This window comes from Paramormyrops kingsleyae, chromosome 14, assembly GCF_048594095.1.
Source record: "Paramormyrops kingsleyae isolate MSU_618 chromosome 14, PKINGS_0.4, whole genome shotgun sequence".
Lineage (NCBI taxonomy): Eukaryota > Metazoa > Chordata > Actinopteri > Osteoglossiformes > Mormyridae > Paramormyrops > Paramormyrops kingsleyae.
Genome location: NC_132810.1, coordinates 8,196,737 through 8,214,141, shown reverse-complemented (window position 1 = coordinate 8,214,141; position 17,405 = coordinate 8,196,737). Strand labels below are relative to the sequence as shown.

Sequence of the window (17,405 nt, the reverse complement as noted above, 5' to 3'; positions counted from 1 at the left end):
GGTTTCCATAGGCGTCAGTGAGGATGCAGTTTGCTGCCGTGACCTTCATTCCCTCCCTCTTCATGAGTGCTCTCCTGCTCCATGACTGTCGCGTTACCCATCAAAAAAACAGCTTCTGCTGAAAAAGCACTGACTTTTGACAGATACGTCAAAAGTGTGAATGTTGGGGTGTACCTCTGTTCGCATTTAACCTGTTATTTTCCTACATTTTGATTGTGAACAGTCTTGTGAATGGGTTTCACCTTCTCTGTCTCAACAGCAGGTTAATGTTTGTAATTTGATACGGTGGTGATGGGGCAGTTTTTTGAATTGCTGTTCTCAAAGGAAGAAAGTTAACTGTAATCAGCACAGTGCCAAGGGTGTGAATGAAGGTCAGAGAGACTGCTCTGCAGTGTTATTCTGTCTTTTGTGCTTGTTAAACGCTTACAGTGAGCCCCCTTTCCCCTTCTGTAAGACAACCCCAGGCCATTTGCAGTGGTGAGCATCTCCACGTTCTCCTTCAGCCTTGGCTGCCTAAGAAGTGGTGCCCCCACTGCATTCACTGCTGGTGAAAACAAGTCCTACTGCTTGGGGTGTTCTGGTATTGTGTTTGAAGAGAGAAACACAAGAGGCAAAGTAAGTTTTTTGCATATGTATTTTGACTGGTCATTTTGGCCCTGTTCTGCTTGTACTGGCATCACAAAATATAGCAGATGCCCAAACAAACTTGGAGTGTTGTAGTGGTGTATCAATGTGGAAATTCAAATTTTTCACAAATGTGAAATTTGCCAAGCTTTCTGTTGCTGATTAGCAGAATGACGATACATTTTTTTAGATCTTGGCTGCAGGCTTGTACTTTAAGACCTTCTTACTGGTGAATGAGTTGATGAAATCCCTCATCCGCCACTATGGAAACTGGCTAATTGTCCAATTCAATCATTCCTTTAATGTAGTAAAATCTTTAGCTCTGACGCTGCTAGCTTTGATTATTGACTAAAGTCTAAATATTAGCCGTTGATATTGATCGAAATTGACACATCAGACCGCTGCCTATGGCTTAACTTTTTACAAACATTGTAAAGAGTTCTTACGGATTTGTTATCAGATGTATAACAGTAGACCGAAACTAGTGTAGCCTGCTTACATTTATGTTGTGTTTTATCAAACAAATGGAATCTGGGAGATCTGTTTCATCGCCTTAAAAGATAGCTGGTTAATAAGGGAGACTCTTCTGGACAGTAAGGCTGTATTTCTGTTGGTGTCTTTCTGGTTGATCCGCTCGCATGTTGGTTCGTTGTCCAGGCATTACTTCTGGCAGTGCTAGCGATCTGAAAGGCCAGGCATTAATAAGCAAAAGGAATGCAGGGTGTTAAGTAAACAAGTGTGATGCAATCCATTTATGTGTTGGTACTGAAATGTCAGATGCGTTAAGATCTTAACCTGTTCAAACGATGTCCTTCATTAGCTTATGGGGTTATATTTGACTGCCCACAGGAACTTGCCCATTTACATGTCTTTAAATTGGAGCTTGAGCGTGAGTGAACAGTGTAACCTATCGTAGGCGAGGATTTTAGCCCATGTGAGTTTTCCCTTACAAAATTACAAGGAATGAATATAAATTGGTTGTGCACTATGTTTAAACTGTTTTTTAGATTACTGTCACTTATCGATCTTGCATGTGTTATCAATAATAATTGATAAATCAATAAGTGGTCCCAGCCTTAAAAATGTCTGCAATTTTGCATCAAGGTTCACAATAGTACAAAATGCATTTTGGGGAATGAGAAGGTGTTTAAAGTTTTGCAAAAAAGGTAAATCAGATCTGTGAATTGTGTCTAACTAGTTGAACATTTGTTTAGGGTTTTGCCAAATGAGTGATTGATTAGAAAATCAATTGTGGTGATTGACAGTTTTGTTCCATGAATGGGGTGTAGCGTTTTAGAACTTCAGAAATGCCGTAATAGTCATGCCTGCATTATGAGCACTGGCGGGAATGAAAGTTAACACATTCTACCTATAAAATGCCTTGTGAAGTGTGGAAGTTTAAGTCTGAGGACCAGAAAAAAAGCTGTTTTGCAAGCAGTATTAGAGGAGTTTTTCAAGAAATTTGCGGGATCATTTGTTAAGCCGATGCCCTTATGTCCGTTCAAGCAAAGGAAGACGTGTCTGTAACCAGCTCCTGCACATTTTGGAGGAAAAGGTCAACCCACATTGAGCTAAAGGCATCACAGTCAAGATTGTCGATATTATTGTGGATGGATTGCCTATTAACACAGTCAAGAGAAAGTTATTTAATAAATTAATCAAAGTATTTGCCCCAAGTGGCCAGACAGTGTCAGCACTAGAGATAGATGTGATTGGTAAACAAGATCAACACTTTTTCATCATGTTGCCTGTCAGGAAAGTGTCATTGGTCCCAGACAGTCAGTTTTCTGGATCTGCCTGGTCTGAAATTGTTGTCTTCTGTGTAATTTTTAAAAATGCACGGCGTCACGGGGACACAGCACCCCACTGCACGGCGTCACGGGGACACAGCACCCCACTGCACGGCGTCACGGGGACACAGCACCCCACTGCACAGCGTCACGGGGACACAGCACCCCACTGCACGGCGTCACGGGGACACAGCACCCCACTGCACGGCGTCACGGGGACACAGCACCCCACTGCACGGCGTCACGGGGACACAGCACCCCACTGCACGGCGTCACGGGGACACAGCACCCCACTGCACGGCGTCACGGGGACACAGCACCCCACTGCACGGCGTCACGGGGACACAGCATCTCAGGCCTGGTGTACAGGAAGGGAAAGGTGCTCCAAACAGATCTGCTGATGGTGATGTGCAGTGAGAGCTTAATGGTGCTACTTGTCACCCTGAGCGGTGGACACTATCCACAGTGACGGAAGTGGACATGCGGGGTTCAGCTCTCATGATCAGCCAAAAACGGCGTTACCTTCAGTGTTAGGTCACATGGGTCAACTTTATCTTGATCTCTCCTTCACTTGCAAAATCAAATTTTATATCAGGAGTGCTGCCTGGTTTTTTCTCCATACGTCTGGTGGGTTATATAACGCACTTGATGTAGAGCTTACGCTGGAGCCGGTTGTGGGCTAAAAATAATCTAACATCACAGTTGAGGACATCTGCAGTGTTCGTAATATTACATGAGATGGTTTAAAAAGTGGGGAATAAGCCTGAGTAGCAGAGACAGGGGGAAGATGGGCGCTGAAGAGTGAGACTGAACTCCTACCTCCCTGTAGCAGTGAGAGCTCCTTAAGCTCCTGTTTCAGCACCAGGACAGTTGAGATTTCCTAGCTGCCATGTTTGAGGACCTTCAGGAAGTCCAGAAAGCATAATTTACTGCTATAAAGATAAAGTACCTGACAAGTGGATGTTGAGTTTATTTTCCACTTGTAATGAACTATAATTATCGGTCTCTAGTTTAATTAATACATTGCATAATGCATTGGGCATAAAACCCAATTTTTCTGATGGTGCTGTAATATTTTAATCTCTCCTGGCACTTGGCTAAATGCTTTGCTGCCTCTGACGCCATATTCACTAGTCTTCTGTTCTCTGTGACCTGTCTGTGCATGGTCATGCAGTCCGGATGATGATCTGGGACAGGCGTATTAAAAATTAAACCTGATAAAATCTCAGTTGTGTATTCTTCAGGAGCGCAAAGAGCTGTCCTCAGACTCACAGTCATCGCCGTCACCCCGCACCCCTGTTTCAGCGGCAGCACACTCAGCTATGCTGGGATGCTCTCTCTTCCTGTGGTTGGTGGTTTTTGGTTTTTAAGTGGCCTAACTGGATCTGGAATTTTGTGCATAGACACTTACTTGATTCTGTCAAAGCAGCAGTAGGGTTTAATGCAGAAGGTTCAGACTGGACTCAGAACATTTATTGCTGCTTGCTGTTTGTCTCACTTGTACATCGCTGTGGACAGAAGTGTTTGCTAAGTAAAATAAATGTAAATATGTGCTTGACTTGTGTGATTGGGTTGTTCATATAAATCTCATGCCACATTACAACACGATTTCTGGTCTGCTGATATTGGTGGGGGTCCATTTGTACTATTTGCACTCTCATTTCCCATATTAACCCCCTCCCAAGGGTTAATACAGTTTTACAGGGATATTAAGACTGAATAAGCAAGAATATTACTGTAAGCCATTTTGATGCATTTTAAAATTTTTACATATTATGTTTCCAAATATTGAAGAACTATTTAACTACGCAATAAGTAGAATAACTATATTATATAAAATAGCTTTTTTGATCAGTTTGTTTATTTTGTATTGCTTTGAAGTAGTAACACAGAATACTGACAAATGAACATAATGCATCTTTAAGACGTTGATCATAAATGCATATAACTAATGAAGTAACATGTAGCATGGCTACATGACACGAGGAGCAGTGCCTGCTCATCAACCAAACATGGGGGGGGGGGCTCTTATTCCGTCATGTTAACTGGCTTTTCGGATAATAATGCTTCTGATGATGAACAATCTGATGGCAGCCAGTACGAGACAGGACAGCAAACAGCTGCGCGTGTGTTTGGGGGACGGGGCTGTTTACTTACAGACCAACAACAGCAAGAAATAAATTAATCACAGAATCAGTTAACGGATATCAACGATGGCTTACTCATGCCTGTATTTATCTACCGCCCCCAGCTTTTTCTGCCCCCAGCCTGTTTCGCTGCTCTCTTGCTGTGCTGGCGTGTGGTTATGCAGTCCAGCCTCTGGGGCTGTAGGACAGGCTGAGCCCCTTTAGCGACGCAGTCCTGTAACTCGACATCTCACTACCTCCCCTGGACCATAAGGAGGCCGAGAGTGGCTCAAGGCAGGAGATAGTTGATGTTGCTTCAGATATGTTGGGATTTTTTGTATTTTTTTTTGTTAAATCCGTCAACCAAGGAATTTTTCAAATAGCCACTACTGATCCAGCCCCCGTCCCCATCGGTGAATGGCCGTTTGACAAGTGTAGTGAATCACCAGTAGCGTTCTGGGACACGTCTCCCGTCTGACCTTGTAACCAATTCTCCTCGCACAGCACCCTTGGTTCCTGTACTGCTCTGAAGCAGATGGGCTGCTCATCAATTCTCAGCTTTCAAGGAGCTCATCTCACCCCTCCCACTGGCAGCAGAGGTGGTGCTCATCCCACAGCTCAAATTCTTATGCTGATTTCAGTGACCTTTTGTTGGGAAGGTGCTGTGTAATTATAGAGAAAAAATGACTAATCTATTAAAGCTGATTCTTTGTTTTTCAGATAACAAGGATGTGTTAATGATGAACTGCTTTTTGGCTAAGAGTTAACAAAGAGTATTATCACAGAGACTAATTTCAATTTCATTATGCTGATTTCATAATTGTTCTTTTTGACAGCCCACAGGATGAGATGCAGGAGAGGAGGTGTTCTCCCGTAGAAGCTGAAAGCCCTTCTCCTCTGGGTAGCTGCCATAGATGCAGGCTTATCAGTTTCCTTTTCCCCCCAGTACTCAAACTCTAAATACACTGTAGGGAGCTAAACATCAACGTGTGAAGGTGTTGAAGCAACTGATGAAATTGTTGTGGTGTTAAACCTGCCCACCTGGGGGGGTGGTCAGCTGGCAGGAGGGGACTGCTGGCTCATTTGAAGATTGTGGTTTTAATAGGGGATGGTGTTTATCTCTGGGGCTCACTAGTGCATTTCTCACAAGGAAAGCATTCAGGACGATCAGTCCTAGTCATCGCCAGAGCTGGTCAGAGTGAAAATGATCTGATCATTTACATGTGTTAAACGTGAAGTGCTTTTTTTTGTTGACATTGACTGTATCTTAAATTAGTTTGTGTAATAAGCTTGTGCAAACTTAAATGTAACTTTAACACCAGCGTCAGCTGCAAGCAGATATGGAGATAAACACAGTTCCATCTATCCATCTTTCAACTGCTGATCCCAGTCAGGGTCGTGGGGGGTGGGGCCTGGAGGCCGTCCCAGTCAGGGTCGTGGGGGGTGGGGCCTGGAGGCCGTCCCAGGCAGGGTCGTGGGGGGTGGGGCCTGGAGGCCGTCCCAGGCAGGGTCGTGGGGGGTGGGGCCTGGAGGCCGTCCCAGGCAGGGCTGTACTCTGGCTGGAATGGCAGTTCATCACAAGGCACATGCATGCACTCACTCGCACACACAGTCACACACTATGAGCAAATTGGAGACACCGATGAGTCTAAAAGCATGTCTTCGGACTGCAGGAGGACACTGGAAAGTCATGTGACACGGGCGGACCATGGAAACTCCAAACACAGTGCCGAGGTGAGAGTCAGATCACCAGCTCTGGAGGCACAAGGCAACATGCTGCTCCACACAATCCAATTTGTCCTTATTTCAGTGACAGTGACATCCTAAGCCATGATCTAACAAAGTTAGTGAGAACAGGATTGTTTTATGAGGTAAGCTGCCAGTGACTATACCCCCCCACACACCTTAGTCCAGGTGCCAGTGCAGAGCAGCAGGGGTGGAGGGGTGGGCACATCTGTTAGCAAGCCCATGCCAGTTCTGAAGCGCAGTCACCAGCAGCTGAAACACTGAAGCTGCAGTTTACAGCTGGCCTCTTCAGCTCCTCCCAGGGTTGTAGATTCATGTCTTTTGGTCCAGCAGCATATCTATAAAATAGCTTGAATGTTGTTTTTCCTCCAGACAGTGCATTATTGTAACACCCTCCATATGTAGCCTGACATTATTGTAACCCCTGGTAATCTGCAGCAGCATGATCTGTGGGGACGTTGGTTCCTGTCATCACTCTCTATGCTTTATGGTATTATCTGACGAGTGTGTGTATGATTCTGGGAAAATCAGTCACACGTGTCTTAATTAAGATGGTAAACAGGCATAATCTGTATCAATTTGTCTCGCTAAAGTTGTAGAACTTCAGAAGATCCCAAAAGGCAATAGAATCAATGACCAAACTGCACCATTAATCATCATTAGGTCTGTGGGACTTGTTCCTGCCCAGGGACTGTGACATTTAATTCAGAATAATATTTCAGGTTAGTGGACTTGGCAGAAATGCTCCTGATTCATGCTTCTCAATCAGTTGGCCTGCGAAAGTGCCAATCCTCATTAGCAAACACTGCTGTCCATGACACGTGCGCATGCTTGAAGCACATATCGTTAGAAGTGGATTCATTAAAGGCGGAAGAGGCACCGCAAACCATCTGTCCACTTCTCTCTCTTGCTGCCCCCCTCTGTTCCTTTTGGCAGAGTAATTAGAAGCTGAGTCGGTGTTTTTTCAATGCGATACGGTGCTGAAAGCCACGTACGTAGTGCTGGGGGGCGTGTGTGGGGGGTGAGGTGGGCATGGCTTACAGGCTTGGCAGATACTGCTCTTCAGGTGCCCAGCTGCTGCAGACAGGGCATCCTCCTTCCTGTCGCTGTCCTTATAAGAGGCGGGCTTTCATCTTCAAGATTACAAACACTAAAGCCCTCGAAAACATTACTCTCTCTGTAGTCTGTAGTACTACCTTACGATCAAAAACCCTTTCATCTGTATTGGCATTTATGCTGCAGACAAGCACGGTAATTTGTGGACGCAGTATTTCGGTCATGCTGCATTCTGTGTCCTGCTGATTTTATATTTGTTGTCGAGTTCAAGTAATTTTTTGTAGTTTAAGGTTTTTGATCACAGGGGCTAACAATATTCTTTTATCAGTATATTAGAAGGAACTCAGGAGCTTATGCCCTCAAGCCATTAGATCACTAAACACCTCTGTGACAGTTAATTTAATACTCGTTGATTACATGTGCACCACACTCTTTGAGCTACTCCATATAGATACACAGTATTGGCACACGTGTCTTGATCATAAAACTCAGGTGGTTCATTCAGACGCATTGGCACAGATGTATAAAATCAAGCACCTACCCATGCAGTCAGGTGTGAAAACATTTCTGAATGTGAAAGAATGAGTTGTTCTGAAGAGCTTTGTGAATTCAAGCATGCTACTGTCATAGGATGCCACCTTTTCAATAAGTGAGTCTGTGAAATTTCTTCCGTGATAGATATTCCATGGTCAACTGTACGTGGTATTATTGCAAAGTGGAAATGTTTAGGAACAACAAAAACTCAGCCACGACCTAGCAGACCACTTAAAGTAACTGAGTGGGGTGACAGACTTCCTTTGGCATTAACTCCAGCACAAAACTGTGCGCCGGGAGCTTCATGGAATGGGCTTCCCTTGCCAAGCAGCTGCATGCAAACTTCACATCACCAAGCGTAATGCTAAGTGTCAGATGGAGTGGTGTAAAGCATGTCACCACTGGAATTTTGAGCAGTGAAAACGTGTTCTGTGGAGTGTTGAATCAAGCTTCTCTGTCAGGCAGTCTGATGGACAAGTTTGGGTTGGGAAGATGCCAGGAGAACATTACCTGCCTGACTGCACTGTGCTAACGGTAAAGTTTGGTGGAGGAGGGATGGGGTTGGACGAGGCCCCTTAGTTCCAATGAAGGGACATCTTAATGCTTCAGCCTACCAAGACATTTTGGACAAATCTATGCTTCCAACTTTGGGGAAGGCCCTTTTCGGTTCCAGCATAACTCTTTCCCAGTACACAAAATAAAGACATGGTAAGGTGAGCTTGGTGTGGAAGAACTTGACTGGCCCACACAGAGCCCTGACCTTAAACCCTTCAAACACCTTTGGGATGAGCTAGAAAGGAGACTGCGGGCCAGGCCTTCACATCCAACATCAGTCTCTGACCTCACAAATGCTCTTCAGGATGAATGGGCAAAAATTGCCAGACAAATGTGCAAAGCCTTCCCAGAAGAGTGGCAGCTGTTACAGCTGCAAAGAGGGGACCGGTTCCAGATTGATGCCTATAGATTTAGAATGGGGTATCATAAAAGTTCCTGGAGGTGCAACTGTCCCAATACTTTTGTCCATATAGTGTACAGTGCACTTTTTTCTTTCTTTTTTAGCATAAATTTCTGTTACTTGTTCATTATATAATTATGTTGCCATCTTCTTTTTTATTCTTTTATTGCTATTACTGTTTTTAATGGCAGTGTTGACTACCTTTAATTTCACTGCAGCTTATAGTCTATGACAAAAATTCTTGAGTATTAATCCTTACAGAAAGAAGCAGTGCTTCTGACAGAAAATTTTAACTTGGGCAAGTTTCCTTGTCTTTTTGGCTGGAAACCTACCATGGGGGTCTTGCATCAAAGTAACAAACAGCCCCGACCTTGTTTCCATTCGTGTATGTATGTTGTCATTTCAATGACACAGTGACATAATTTCCAGTGACTCCGACCGGCCACCATCCCTGCAGGGCGGGCTGCTATGAAACATGGACTGTGCTGGGTCTGGGCCCAAAGAAGCAGGCCAAGCAGAAGACCAGGTGCATGGGCGGCACGACGAGAAGTAGCAGGGAGTCGTAAAAGCGGCCTGCTAATCTTCCAGGCTCTCACCAATCTCCCGGTGCGCTGGCATTCACACGCACGGCATGAGTATGACATGACATCAGCGGGTCACATGGACACAATAACTGTGGCAGGGAGCTTGCGGGCGACAAGTCTGAAAGTTTTGAAGGTGAAACTGAAATGGAAGCAGCTTCAGCTTTCAGCTCAAAGGAACAAACAGCCCAACTTTTATATAGAAGCTATGGTGGCTGACCTTCAATGATAATTGTTCCCTTTGCAAACTGCAGCATGTTTAAGCTGTGGCTGTAGCAGTACATCTTCCTGGCCCTCATCACCTCCATGCACCAGTAGGCTACTGCTGAGTTTGTTTAAAATCCTTCTGTTCAGGCTGATATGTGTGACTGGTTCGGACTGCAGCCCAGCAGTGATCCATCATTATGGGGCCCAGCTTGTTGCTTCTTCCAAAATGTGTTTAGTTATTTATCTGACTTTGTCTGAATGGCCTGTTGTGAAGAGAATATTGATCATGATGGTGAGATCTCGTTACTAGCAGAAAATTCACATGCTGTTTATCAGAAGGGGAAGTGAGCTTCCCTGTTGTGCCTGTTGTTGAAGGACAGTCAAAAAGCAAGACAAAGGACAAATTCTGCCTGGGCCGTCAAAGCAGACTAAAACAATGAAAACCTATAAATTTCCCACTGGTTTTGATTGTCAACTAATTAGGTTGGCAAAAGAAAAATGGATGTTTTTCTCCAATCAGTAGGACAATTTAAAATACAATTGTTTTTATTTTGTAATGCTGCATTTTTGTTTTGTAATATTGATGTTAAAATGAAAAAAATTGCTGGAAACATACGATTTAACTTGCAATGTCTGTAAAAGCTCCTCAACTCTATCATCTGTGGACAGTGTCCTGGAAAGGCTGGCAGCTGTTGCTGCTGCACATGTTTAGCGTGAACTCAGGCTGAATGTTTCTACCCTTAAGTTGTCCTTGTCGCGTTCAGGTCCTGGGTTATGACTGTGTGCGGTGAGTGTTAAATGACAATTATGTGCCGTGTTCACTGCTATATCCCAGGGGTCATGAGGTAGCAGCCAGGGAAAGCAGTAATGTCAGGAGGAGCCACCTTGACTTCTGGATGCAGGGATGAGGGAAACAGCTGGTTAGTTCCACCTCCCTCAGCATGCCAGCAGAGATTCCAGCTGACTCCCTTGTATTCCACACTACACAGGTTTGACTGTGGGGAAAACAGCAGCACAATAGCACAAACGGTTTAGGCCTGTCCTTATGAACCAAGCAATGGATTGTCCCCCTCTGCTAAATCACCAATAGGTCCTTAAACTGGTTGTTGGGACGTGTTACAGGGCCGCCATGTGTTAAGCAGTGTTCATAGCCATGGATGGTCACTCTATGAAGGAGGTGTTAAGCTCTGAGGTGGCTGCTTGCATGTAATACATAACAGTGTTAATACCTTGCCTATATCAGTCTCCTCAGAATGAAACAATGGCACGTTCAATAGCAGCACTATGGGCCATTAGCTCTTTGGAAGATCAGCCTTGAAAGATCTGTAAGTCATCTGTATTTTTTTCCCTTTATCCCCTTATATCCAGTGAGACTCGGTGCAATTGGCTACACATGCTGCATTCATTCAAACTTACAGCACCAGTTCAAGCAGAAATATTTTATTGCAAGTGGGTTCTTTATTTCCCCCCTCAAAAGAAATACACAGGTTAGCAAAGCTACTACATACAAATGGCCATACAACAGCATTTATTCCCATTGTTGACTTTTTGACTTTTGAATGGTGATTTCTTAGCAGTTTAATTGTATTGTGAATATTTGCAGTTGGGTTGCTGCAGTTGGAGAGAAACTGAATAGAATTTACATGTCCCTTAATTTTAAAACAAAAGCCACAAAACTAACCTTGATACATCTGCTTGTCGCTAATCCAGGAAAACTACAGCACTACCATACTAGAAAGAACAGAAATGGTTTTGCATAGCTTTGTCATGTCAGTAAGGCACTTTGATACTTGATAGTAGGCATTTCAAAGCATGTTCAACCCTTTAGCTCAACTTCATTTAAACTGTTTTTCATCTGATCAGGCAGAGTGACAGTTTAAATATTACAACACTGTTTATAAATCTACGCATACAACCATTTGGCATAAGTCTCAATTTCAACATTCTGTGAATATTGAAGTGGTAATTCTTGTGCATAATTAGGACAGAGATTGAAACCTCATTCCAAAACCCTACACAATCCAGTGTTTGTCAGAGACGAAAAATTTTATGCAACGGCTCAGTATTATTCATAAGAAAGGCAACATGTCAAAAGAACAGACTGTTCCCAAAAAAACAAAAGTTTGTATCTTTTTTGTAAGTTTTGGTACACTGAAATGTGGCACTGTACCATAGAATAAAATGGAAATATTTAATGCTGATACAAGATGGTTTCACTTAAATACAAAATAATAGTATGACTTTTGCATCTGGTCTCTCTGATGATCGAGGGCTTATGTTCTCTTAAGTTCAGATGTTTGAGGATACCTGTGGTGCAGTCGTAGAACAGTTTGGAGGTTCTTTCATGGTGTCTGTGTGTTTCTTCAGCAGTTGACAGGGAACTGAAGATACAAGGTCTGATCTACCCCAGCTGGTCCTCGTACTGCTTGCGGAAACAGTCTCCGGCAGGGAAGAAGTCCCAGCATCTCTCCTGATACATCTTCCACACGTACGACTCCTGGAGACATCAGAAGATTATATTAACTTACAGAGCAACCACAGTGTTAAACAGGGACATTGTAGATGTGACTGTTCAGGGATCTGTTGTTTAATTGTGAAGAGTTTTGAACTGTGTATATGGTTCGGTCAAAAAAACGTATAGCGACTGCTCTCTAATTCTGCTTAGTATAGAGCAACTTAGACAGCCTGCCTGTGTTTCTAACACTAAATTGTTTTGTGCTGAAGTTCAGCAGCGCAGAGGTGACTGAAAACCCAGGTATCTGGGCAGCTTAGTGACTAGACAGCATTGAAGGTGTTCCAAAGTCACTCCATGATGGCACCATCAGCATAAGTGGACCCCCATTCCTGTGCTTTTTGCTAGCCAAAGACAAAGCATGCTTATCATAGTGATAGAATGAATCACTTCCATTTATTCTGTCAATATTAAGGGCATTTGACCCCCACAAACTACTCTACTTTTACTGGCATTATCATTACCTTGACTGTCAATCTAACAACTGTAGTTCTGATTTTTTTGCATATAAGCAATTACATTTATATACATTACAGACAGTAAGTATGGAGAACTGGGCCTATGTACCTGACCAGTGTGCTCCGTCTCATCCTTGTTGACGAGGTACATCAGGAAGAACCTGCCAGCACAGGGGAGGGATCAGAGCATGGCAGCAGGCAGTTGTTAACCAGAGTGAAGCTCTACAGAAGTGTTTCTCAGACCCGTCTTTGGGGACCCCCAGACGGTCCACATGTTTACTTCCTCCTAGACGGGCCACATTTTTGCTTCCTCCCAGCACCCAGCAGCAAAAATTTGGTCTGTCTGGGGGTCCCCAAGGATTAGTTTGAGAAATACTGCTGTACAGCATCCAGCTTATACATCGGTGATCTCTAAAGTAACCTGGGCATTTTAAAGTCACTTATTATCACAATGCCATTACGTTCTATTGGAGTCATTCTGTCCTGCCCTACTTGTGCTTTGAATGAGTGTGAAAGTGTTTCTGTAGATCGGTAAGCTCCTGGGTGACTCCAATTTGATCAAGCTGCTGTTGTCAAGGAAACTGCAAAAACGGAAACTGTTTCCCCACTGTGGATGTCTAATAGCTTCAGCCTAAAGGTATCTATAACAACACTAGATGAATATTTGCTAACGGTGCGCCATCACTGCGGATCCCTTGGAGAGGCAGTGCCACACATCTGCATGTAAAAGAACCCAACAGTCATAACCATCACCAGCTAGCGCACTTACAGAACCAGGGGTTTGTCTGTAGCACAGAGATAGTTACTGCACATGATGCACCTCTTTGATCTTGTGGGGCAGCTGTGTTTTCGGGCAGATTCAACATTACCACAGACGTGCAAAACACAATCTAAGCAGGGTCAACCAGTTGTAATATCTGGACTCAACAGATCCAAACTGTGCACTGCTATGTACTGGGTTGATGACAGGTACTCACAGGTAGTTAGCCAGGTTGTGCTCCTGTAAGGTGTGTGTCTCAAAGCCATGTGGTGTTGTGTCAAAGTAATCATTTCCAATTCCACAGATGAAGCATTTGGTCTGGGTTTAAACAAAAGGACATGGATTGCATGAATAATAGATAAAGATGTAAAATCGTAGCTTTTGCCAAGTACCAAGCACACATTAACATTTTGATTTAACAGAAGTGATCTAGAGAGAGATTTCTTGGCAAGACAGGTTACATCTCTACACACTCACCTCCATGTCTTCTTTCACTTGTTCCTGTTGATCTCTCAGCTCTCCAAATGCATCAATGATTAGACCTGTTTCCGCACACAAACCGCTTAGGATGCATGAAACGGCAAGAATTTCACTGAGAAATCATCTGATCGAAATGTGAAATTGCATGAATGTCAGCGTGATATTTTTGGAAGGGAGCTGGGACCATGCATTACAGAACCTCAGTGCGAATTCTCTTCTCCACCCCACCAGGTCCTGCAAGTTAACACTGTGCAGCCAGAAGGTCTTCCTGGTAAGCAGAGATTGACAGAGCCCCATACCTTGGATGATGGCCAGCAGGATGACAATGACAAAGAAGAAGAAGGTGATATCAAAGAGGATGCGGTAAAGCTCATAAGGGTCGCCTGCAGGGTCCTCGATTTCATCTCCGATGCCACCACCGGCCCTCACGCCCACATACATGTGGAACAGGTAGCACTGAAGGGGGAACAAGATGGCTTTAATGACACTGCTCATATTGTCCAAAACAAACTACAATTCTTATTTACATTTGCACATTTTATTTAGCAGATGCTTTTGTCCAAAGCAATGTATAACTAAGGATCAGAGACCAGGCTCAAACAGCATCCCTACAGCAATTGGGTTCATACGCCCTGACCAGGGAGCCACTGGCAAAATCGCTCTGCCAATCGTGGTATTTGAACTGGTGACCTTGTAATCACAGGTAGGGTGAGCCACTCAGCACTTATTGACTCTTTGAGATGGAAAGGATGCAATAATTTCTTCTGATCCTCCCAGGAAAGTGAATGAGAGAGTTATATGTCACGATCCTATATGGGTGAATAGTGAAGACACCTGCCTAGATAAATAAATGGTCTGTTTTTATCTGTTTATCAGTAATGTGGAGCAGGAGTGTGTAGGAAGAAATTTTATGGAGAATAACAGCCACCATTGATCCAAATACTGAGTTCAAGTGTACCAACGTCCCCTTCAACCTTTCAAGGCACCTAACCACTTTAGCTGCTGTACCACAGCGTTTAGAAGAAGGAGATAACTTACGGTCATCATGTCATCACACTTCATGTCTGGTTCATCTTCATCCTCGCTCTTGTTGTAGAACTTGCGGAAGAAGTTGAAGGCCACCACAGTGTACAGGTACACCACCACTGCCAGCAGCCCTACCGTCAGCACCAGCTATTTTAAGGGTGGAGAATTGTGATTAATGCATGGCTGCTGTACAATACAAGGCTCACAGATGTGTGTCTTTAGCTGCTGGAAGACAAGCTTTTCTTACCTGTTTTCCATTATGAGTAACTGAAGATAAGATGGTTCTCAAGGTTTTGAAGCCCATAGCAATGTCCAACAAGTGAGCAGCAAAGAAGAAGTTGTTGTAGTGTCCAAGGATTGACATGGTGGTGTACCAGACCAGGTAGAGAAAAGGCTGCAACACGACCACATAGTTATCAGCAACATCCGGTGAGCAACTGGGGCCTCTGGTGGAACAGAGGAGATGTACTCACGTTGTCTGTAAAGACCACACCCATTTTCCAGATGTGGTATTTGGTGTCGATGGAGCTGAGCCTATGGCAGAGGAGAAGATGAGAAAAAAAGTTATTGGATTGTTTGTCATCTATCCACTCCACCAAATCACAGCTGTCTTTATTAAGGTGGAGGGTGTAAGATTCCCTGCAGGTATGAAGTCACTTACCATGAGACCAGCGAGGCCTCCTTAACTACAGCCTCCTTGGTGGGGTTGAAGTCCAGAGCACTCTTATCCAGACCCAGCAATTCAGCTATCCTCTCTGCCCCATAAAGATCTCCATACTTATTGATCACCTGCAAGCAATGGCAATGAGCTGTGTTAGAGGGTAGGGCGACTTAACAAATAAAACACATTCTGGCTTTTAACTAGGAAAAAAAGTCTTAATTGTAGTAACAGTGTAAGCATGTAGTAAGTGTTATGTAAATATACTTTGCCTTGAAATACTGTGATAATACTGTTAGTGGCTTTAAACTGGTCACTAAAGGGTCAAAAATGTAATGTGATAAATTTAAGTTTAACTTACCTTGCGTTTAACAAATTTGTCCCAGTAGTTGTTGGGAAAAGAGCTATAAACAGACAAGAATTATAAATGTGTAAGTCTCCTTGTGACTCCAGCAGATTGGCAATAAGGGGTAAGTGGGCAGTCAGCTGTGTTTAACAAAACAAGGACCCAAAATGAGGATTATGCCTGGGGGGGGGGGGGGGGCTTTTTTCCATTACAGTGCAAACTGACATGTACACAGCCACTCCACACAGGGGGTAGACACTTCTGTCTCTCACAGACAGCAGCTTAAATTGAGGCCACTTCTTCACAAATAGGGATCATGCAGTGGGTATTGAAAGGACGTACGGGGTGTTGATGACCAGTCGATCCCACTGTCCTTTGATGTCATCATCCGAGGGCTGCTCAGTGATGTACAGGCCATCAAACTCCAGCTTCCTTGCGATCTCTTTCTCACGCTTAAACACCACCAAGGGCACCTTGGAGTAGAGGTTATTCAGGGGTTAATCAGGAAACACTTGGCCGTGTAATTTAATCCTCACATCCGGCTTTTAGAAAAGTGGGTCACCTTAAGGTAATAGTATCCCACCACACACAGGAAAGAGATGACTGTGTGCAGGATGGCCAGGAAGCGGAGAGTGGGTGCCATGTACCCAGTGCTCTCCTGCAGCACAAAGTACTCCGTACCGCCTTCCTCATTTTCATCATCACCATTCCAGGGATCTGCCTCCTCATCCGAGTCATCGCCTGTGACCTTAACACAGCATACATTTACAGCCACAAGAGGCAAATATGGCTACACTGCCCTCCTAGGCTGAGTAGGCAGGCCTCGCACAGACTGAAATGTCAGCTGTAATTCTGAAAAAATGCCAATATGTTGCACAATCTACATTTCTAAAAGCAGACTATGACACGTTGAATAGAGAAGTAGCTGTTTAATCTAACAGTAGGATTTACATACTTAGTCTGAGTTACCTTATAGAAGAGCAGAATGAAATTGATGGCAAAGGCAACAAACAAAGCCAGGAGACGGAGATTGTAGAAGTTCCTGGCCAGATAGTTCTGTAAAGACACAAGTGCATTTTACCATCAACCATGCAGAGAGCTCAACATGTTGCCTAATGAAAAATTAAGTGTTTTATGAAAACAAAAACTCACAAGCATCTTGGTCTGGTAGACCTCCAGTCCAGCGAAGAAGCTGGCCATGAAAGCCTCGGGTGCCTCCTTCTTTTGATCTCGTCTTTTCTTGGGGACCTTCTTCTCCTCCTCCGTGGCAGGCTCAGATGGCATCTCCTCTTTGGCTTTGTCCTTTTTCTCTCCATCCTCTGTGCTGAATTGGTAAAACGCCACAATCCCACAGAGTTAGAGAGCAACAGGGCATCACAACAGACAGCTCTGCTGTGGCTGAGCCGACACTCACTCTGCCTTCTCAGGCTCTGCTTTCTGATCGGTCTCAGCGGCCTCGATGCCAGCAGCCTCCTTCTGTGGAGAGCACAACCCCCCAGGCCAAAGTTGTTTAAAAAGAAAAAGCCCCAAACTGCTTATACTGAGA

The 17,405-nt window shown here is 44.1% G+C and overlaps 1 protein-coding gene across 15 annotated transcripts in view; it reads right to left on the bottom strand.

The window, feature by feature from the left end:
• Positions 1-11,043: 11,043 nt before the first annotated feature.
• The window catches only part of ryr3 (ryanodine receptor 3), a 97,263-nt gene continuing 90,901 nt past the window's right edge, over positions 11,044-17,405 (bottom strand). For all 15 annotated transcript variants that reach the window (XM_072699224.1, XM_072699231.1, XM_072699225.1 and 12 more), the window contains 15 exons: positions 17,274-17,335; positions 17,012-17,183; positions 16,829-16,915; positions 16,422-16,607; positions 16,202-16,332; positions 15,875-15,917; positions 15,517-15,644; positions 15,329-15,389; positions 15,103-15,249; positions 14,868-15,002; positions 14,129-14,285; positions 13,827-13,891; positions 13,567-13,667; positions 12,699-12,750; positions 11,044-12,116 (listed from right to left, as the gene is read on the bottom strand). In XM_072699224.1, the coding sequence (XP_072555325.1) occupies positions 12,021-12,116; positions 12,699-12,750; positions 13,567-13,667; positions 13,827-13,891; positions 14,129-14,285; positions 14,868-15,002; positions 15,103-15,249; positions 15,329-15,389; positions 15,517-15,644; positions 15,875-15,917; positions 16,202-16,332; positions 16,422-16,607; positions 16,829-16,915; positions 17,012-17,183; positions 17,274-17,335 (1,623 nt within the window). In that variant the 3' untranslated portion in view covers positions 11,044-12,020. The remainder of the gene's footprint in view (positions 12,117-12,698; positions 12,751-13,566; positions 13,668-13,826; positions 13,892-14,128; positions 14,286-14,867; positions 15,003-15,102; positions 15,250-15,328; positions 15,390-15,516; positions 15,645-15,874; positions 15,918-16,201; positions 16,333-16,421; positions 16,608-16,828; positions 16,916-17,011; positions 17,184-17,273; positions 17,336-17,405) is intronic.